At 41.4% G+C, this 6,678-nt stretch overlaps 1 protein-coding gene across 4 annotated transcripts in view; it reads left to right on the top strand.

Annotated features, from left to right (window-relative positions):
* Window positions 1-10: 10 nt before the first annotated feature.
* Window positions 11-6,678, top strand: part of RAB11FIP3 (RAB11 family interacting protein 3) — a 160,342-nt gene continuing 153,674 nt past the window's right edge. For 3 of the 4 annotated variants that reach the window (XM_019539974.1, XM_019539973.1, XM_019539972.1), the window contains exon 1: window positions 13-227. In XM_019539974.1, the coding sequence (XP_019395519.1) occupies window positions 48-227 (180 nt within the window). In that variant the 5' untranslated portion in view covers window positions 13-47. Of the gene's footprint in view, window positions 228-6,678 lie in introns of all 4 variants that reach the window. The other variant, XM_019539971.1, reaches the window with a different exon arrangement.

The raw sequence follows: 6,678 nt of genomic DNA, 5'->3' as shown, positions 1-6,678 counted from the left end.
CTCCGAGCGCACAGGACCCCGGCCACGGCCCCCGGCCGGGCGGCGACATGGACCTGCTGCCCCCGCGTGCCGCCTGCCAGCCCGAGCGGACCCCCGGCGAGACCCCGGCCTGCCCTGAGGAGGGGCCTCGCCTGCGAGCCGTCTTCGATGCCCTGGACCGAGATGGGGACGGCTTTGTCCGGATAGAGGAGTTCGTTCAGTTTGCCACAGTCTATGGCGCAGAGCAGGTAACCTAGGCCGGGCCTCTGGATTTGAGCGCGGCTGGCGCGAGGGACCTGTGGAGGTGCCTGCGGGGCTCTGGGGTGCTCGGTTCTGGTGTTCAGATAACATTGTTTCATTATGACAGCAAGATATTCTGAGCACCCACTACGTAACTGGGAGTGGGGGGCCCCAGGTGGGCAGCACTCCCATTGACTTTGATCACCATTGCTGCTTTTGCTTTGGGATGGGCACCACAGAGTGACAAAAGGGACCTGGCACTGTTACACTCCTTCTGTTGTCCTGGTCTGTGGCATGGTGTGTAAAACTACATGCTGTTCTAATTTCATGTAATTTTTAGATGCAAGGAAGACAGTTTGCTTTCCTGCCTAAGTGGCAGAAATTAAACGAATGTTTAAAATGTGTCAATTTAAAGCAAGGTTTAAAAACCAGGATATCAAAGGCAGACTTCTAGAACCCTAACCCCATTTGCGGTTTTCTTGGGTTCATTGGCCCTTCATGTTTTGCACCTGTTCCTGTTGGCTTGACTCATGTCATGTTCCAGCCTAATGGGATAAAGAGTTGCTGAGCACTGGTAACATGGGGACATGGGCCTGAATGGTGAAAAGACAGCTTCCTTAGCAGTTCTACAGCTGAAGAAGGGTGTGTGCATCTGTGACCAGGTGGGGAAGCTCCCTACTCTCTGAAAGTCAATTTGGCAACATCTTCCTCCATGAAATCAGCTTTTTATATTTTGGATGCCTTTGCTTGCTTAGGTTAACCTTTCTATTAGACCAGTCACCTAGGCTAAGTATTTGGGTAAAGACCCTCTTAAGGTGAGGCTTGGATAAGTTGGCATCTTATTCTAGGTCCCTTGAACATCAAAATAATGAAAATTGTCAAGTGCGTATGTGTTGTCTTAAGAAATATTGCTGAAAAAAAGGATTAAAACAAAAGAAAAATTGGCAGCTGTACTCCAGATATGGGTGAGTGGTCTTTGAAAGAGTGTTAACCTGAGCAAACTTAGTGCCATAGAGTAATTTTAAGCTTTTGGCCTATCCAGGCCTCTTCAGATGAAAGACATCTATGGGTTTGAAAGAGACTGAATGGCACAAAGGCCTGTGCTGGTTTGAAAGCTTGCAGTGTGTTGAGGAAACTAGCTGGTTGGAAAGCCTATCCATTCATTTAAAAGGGAACTCCACTTGGCTTTTATTGGTTTCTGTGTTCTTCAAAGCAAATAAAATAATGTAGATCAAGCAGATGTTAAGCAGTTGGTCACTATTACAATATTTATAAACCATAGATGTTTTGTGCTTATGGCCACTATTTTGCTTGTACATGTGACCATACATGCGATTACTAAGCATCAGGTAACTCCATTTCTGATGGGCATGATTTTTCTCTTTTTCAGTTTTTTAAAATAACCTTCTTTTTCTTGCCTTCCATTGTATTGTACCATGGCAAGCTTGGATTTCAATTTATGCTCTTGTAGCAGCTCAAATGTGGCAATGCCACCTGGTCTGACTCAAAATGTAGAGAGCTAATGGCTGACGTTATGTAGAAGAGGACAAAAATAAATTAGTTGCTTTTTCAACCTTGGCTTGCACTGATACCATCACAATCCCAAACTGTATTCCAAATAATAACATGCTTTTGGCTCTGCGTATATCTTAACAGAGCTGAGAGCTTAAGTGAGGCAAGTCAGCCAGTTCCCTGTATGCACCTGGCATAGTGTCATGAAACGGCAAATACTATCTTGAGTTTGTGTGTGCATTTCAGGCAGAGGGAACTTTTGGTTTATTTCAAAATATAAGAAATTAATCTTGCTCACTCTCTTATTGATACTTTTTCTAACAAGCCAACAACATATCCTTTAAACTTTCAAGTCACAGGGAAGACTCCTTGAATCTGAGAGATGCTCTAGGAGAGGGTGTGCATGAAGTTTAATTTGCCATCTTTTTATTACATCATTAAATGAGTAATATACTTGTATACAGATTTTGTAAATTTGAGAACTCATTCCCAGGAAAGCCATCTACTTGAAAATCCCATGAACTCGCTGCTACTTTATTCCTTAGGGGCTGTAAAGATTCATTCACCCCAAAGGCAGGAGGATGACTTAATTTCCCACCCCCCCTTCTCAGTTCCACGATTGACTTTTTTGGGAATAGCTGTCTCTCCAAGGGTGCTATTTCCAAGGTGAGGGCAAGGGCTACTAAAGAACCATTGCGAACTCCTTCCAACTGCTCTTCATCCATATCTGAAGGAAGGGGAAGCTAGAGTCTTTCCATATAACATTGAAAACAGAGGAGTAAACATTGAAGAGGAGTAAAACCACAGCCTAGGGGAAGTTAACAAAGAACTGTAATGAAAGCTGTTGTTCACCACCTTCATTTCCACCCCACCTCGCCTCAAAATAGAGAATTTAAATTTTCTTTGAGTAAAACACTTTGTAAGTGGCTTTGGCAGCTTCCCAGAGGAATTCCAGTGATCATGGTTTTTTTTATTTTGAAGGGTGAATCTGTAAATAATGTTAAATACTAGTCATAATGAGTATCTCTGTAATATCTAGTAGCAGGGGGTTGGGGTCAAGAAATTACTTAAAATGATGAACAGCTGAAACTGACAAGAAAGCAGGGAGAATGTCAAGACCCTGGACCTTCCCTGATCAGTGATCTCTGTATTGTCTCCACGCTGGATCCAGGGGGTGCAACTTGAAGTCCCCCTCCCCCTTTAATTCAGCTGACTTCAGAGACATGATAATGAGCCATGATTTGGGGTTCTCTCTCAGTCTTTCTCCTCGGCAGGTGTTAATTAACCCTCTTATCTCTTTTTTCATTGTCTTGATGTTCCACTATTCAAATGATCCTTTCTTCTGCAGTTTTGCCATGTTAGCCATTCCTGAGGATAAGGTCTTCTGTTAATATTACCAAAACCAAGTTAAGTTTTTTTAACTCGGGTGTAGAAATGACTTAATTTTTGTTATTTATTTAGCGAATGCAAATCTGTGAAGCCAAGCAATTGCCTCCTCGTTAACTGAGTTCTGCTTGAAATTATTAATTTGCCTCTTAGTTTGTAGAGGGGACACTCCTTGGTTATGTGCAGCACTGTTTTACATCTCTCTACAAGTGCACGGTGGGTTAGCCCTAAGGCCCCAGCAGTGAAGGTTGGCTGTGCAGGGGCGTTGGCCTGTCCTGAACCTGTTTAGCAGGGACTGTTCTTGCCATTATAGTTCAAAGCCAATAGGTTGAGTGGGGTTTGTCACAAGGAACTTGTTTGTGACATCCTGTGATTCCCATTCCTTGATCCAGAAATGGCTGACAGTGAAGAATTGGAGGCACTGTCAAGATGCTCAAGATTTTGTTTTATAAATCTGAATAAGATGTGTACGTATAACTGTAATGACAACAGAACTAATGATAATATCTTCTGACTATTTTTACCTAGTTTTATGTGTGTGGTTTTTTTTGTTTGTTTTTTTTTCTTTTTTTAAACTTTTATATATAGAGTAGCAAACTAGTGCACATTCAAGTAAATATATATATTTTTTTGCTTTCATCTTCACTGAATAATATAGTGCTAGCTCCATAGCATATTAGTAAAGCTTCTAGTTTGTCTTTAGGTGGAGAAAAATGTATTTTGTGTGATGTGCCATACCATCTGCACCCCCTTTTCAGAATCCTTGATCCCCTGTAATTGTCTGTCTGCAGAGAAGTCCTGCAAATTGGTAGAGATGTTCCCTTATTCAAATGTTTTAGCAGGTTTAACAAAATTGATAGACACAATAACAAAAAAAATCTTATTAATTTATAAAGTTGACAGAATCAATTTGAGGGATATTTGTTGTATTGTGTAGTCCTCAGGGTGTCAATGAAAATGGAAGCCAACAAGCCTAGCTTGTTTAACTGCGTATCTTCCTATATCAAGCAATACAATTAAATAGAACATGAGAGCATACAGGTTACAGCCAATGAATGTGCAAACGTCATGGAAAGTAAGGCAAATGTGTTTTGCATTTCCTAACAGTGGCTTTTAAGATGAACAAAACTGTATGACTGCTCAGTTCTCAAAACCTTTTCTGCACCTTGCTTTTCCTGTCTACGCATTAGGAATCGTACCAACATCACAGGGATGTTGTGAGACTTAGTTCATTAATGGCAGTTAAGTGCTTTGGGGTGGAGAGTTCTGCAGGAGTATATAGCGCTGATTTATTTCAGTCTGATCAGTGCACCAGCCTACACAGTACCAGTTTCTTTTGAAAAGAAGACCATGTGTTAAACATGAGGCAAGATGCATGTTCTTTGTTCAGACTGTCTAATGATCCTATACCAAACTTGCCCCATTTACAATTTGCTCCTCTTAAGTTTGCCAGCCCTCCAGGATCATCTGAATGTCATGCTTTGTTTCACCTGGCTGAGTGATATTCAGGGTTACTGACATAACTGAGATTTACTTTAATATGTAGATTGTGAAAAAATGTATTGCTGCATGTTGCTCCTGATAACCTTTTAAACAGTTGCTCCTTGGAACAGTAGGTTCTGTTATTACTTAGTGTTTATGATCGAATCAGCAAGTTACTGCAACTATAATGGAAGTAAGCTCAATATCCTTGTAGGAGGAAATATGCTCACAAAAATGGCCTCAACACATTAACACTTGCAAGAGGGATTTTAGAGGCTTTTTCCTTGCAAGAAAAAGGAAGCTTGTGCTTTTTTTTTTTTTTTTTTTCCTCTTTAAGTCAGGAGTGAGGGAGTAACATTGTTTGTTGTCTGGAGGTTAGTTAAGTATCTGTAACAGCCACAGGTGGTACTGCAGGAGGTGGGGTGGGGGAGTGTTTGGATGAGAGAGAAGGAAGTTTAGGGAGTAAGCAAGGCTACATGAACATACAGGTTTAAATACAGAAGTAGGAAGCTTGCCAGATAATTAATTGGTCTGTTGGATTACCAGGGAGAAATAGTAACAAGAGGATAAAGATCTATCGGAGAAGAGGAAATACTGGTAATTTATTTGCATTAGCTTGCACCAGAGGGTAGGGTAGGAAAGTGTCTGTTTTCCCCCAAAAAATGGTGGTGGTGGAACAAACTGTTAACTTTAAAAATAGCAAGCCATGTGAACCAGTTGGTTATCAATAAGTTAAAGGAATTTTAAGGATGAAGTGGCTAACAAGAACATGCAGTATCTAACAAGAGCTGCTTACTGTACCAGAGAACTGGGGCTTGGAAGTGGTAGGATGATCTTTCAGATTTGGGGCTACTGAGTTGACCATTATGTGCCAGATTAGTTGACAGAAAAAAGAGCTTAAAAAACAGACTTAGATAAATATGAAAGGATTGGAAGAAACCACTTTGGGGTGTCTGTCTGTCTTGTAAAAAGAAAATATCTGTACAGTAGCTTGGAACTTTTTGTTCATGTCATGTAAATAGTAGATAAAGGGAACACTGTTTGGGAAAGAAAAAAGTTGTAGTTAGTTATGTCTAAGGCTAGCCATTGGTGATGTCCTTGCAAACCAGTTAAAGGAACATTGTAGTTGTGGGGTGAAAGGTAAAGGGCTCCCAAAGCTTAGAAGATGTTTCAAGAATTAAAACCAAATATAGGAGTACACCATTACTTTTCCAAATGACAAAGTGCTGCTGGTGAATTGCCCCATGGATCTGCATTTTGTCTGATCCTTTTATTTAATGGCTTGGAAAAAGGGGAGTAGGATAGCAAGAATTTAATTTTATTTATTCACTTATTTGATTCATAATCTGTCCTTAATTTAGGATGGTCTAGACTGAGACAAGAGCAGACAGAAGATAACTAAAGGACAAGACCATGATATAGCTATGTGAGTGCATTGATAGATGAAATGTATTGACATCATGCTGGGCAGTATACATATGGAAGGAATAATTTAACCTGCTATACATAGTGGAGAGAGGTACTAGATGTAATGATAACAGCTATACAATGTTTTGGAACTTACTGCAGAAAGAGGAGAAAGAAGGAACCTTATCTACTTATTTGAGATGTTGAGGTATGAAAAAAGAGTATGAGGTCAAGTTTGAAGCTTCTTCCAGACTACGAGAAGCCAGAGGACTTCAGACAAAACTCATTCTGCGGAAGCAAGCAAGCAAACCCTTACCACAATCTGCTGGCTGGGAAACTGGCTCCACAGTAGGACCCAGAGGTTGGTGGTTGACAGAAGTCAATCGTCATGGTGCGCTGGGACCAGTGGGGTCCCTCAAGGCTCTGTCCTAGGGCCTGTACTTCTTAATGTCTTCATCAGTGATCTAGACACTGGTGTCAGAAGCGGGCTGGCCAAGTTCACCGATGACCCCAAACTTTGGGGTAAAGCATCCACACCTGAGGACAAGAGGGTGATCCAGGTGGACCTTGACAGGCTCAGAAAATGGGTGGATGAGAACCTGATGGTGTTTAACACCGAAAAATGCAAGGTTCTCCACCTTGGGAGGAAAAACCTGCAGCATGCTTATAGGC

This window comes from Crocodylus porosus, unplaced genomic scaffold, assembly GCF_001723895.1.
Source record: "Crocodylus porosus isolate Cpor-Errol unplaced genomic scaffold, CroPor_comp1, whole genome shotgun sequence".
NCBI lineage: Eukaryota > Metazoa > Chordata > Crocodylia > Crocodylidae > Crocodylus > Crocodylus porosus.
The sequence above is the reverse complement of the archived record's forward strand: the minus strand, read 5'-3'. Positions and strand labels throughout refer to the sequence as shown.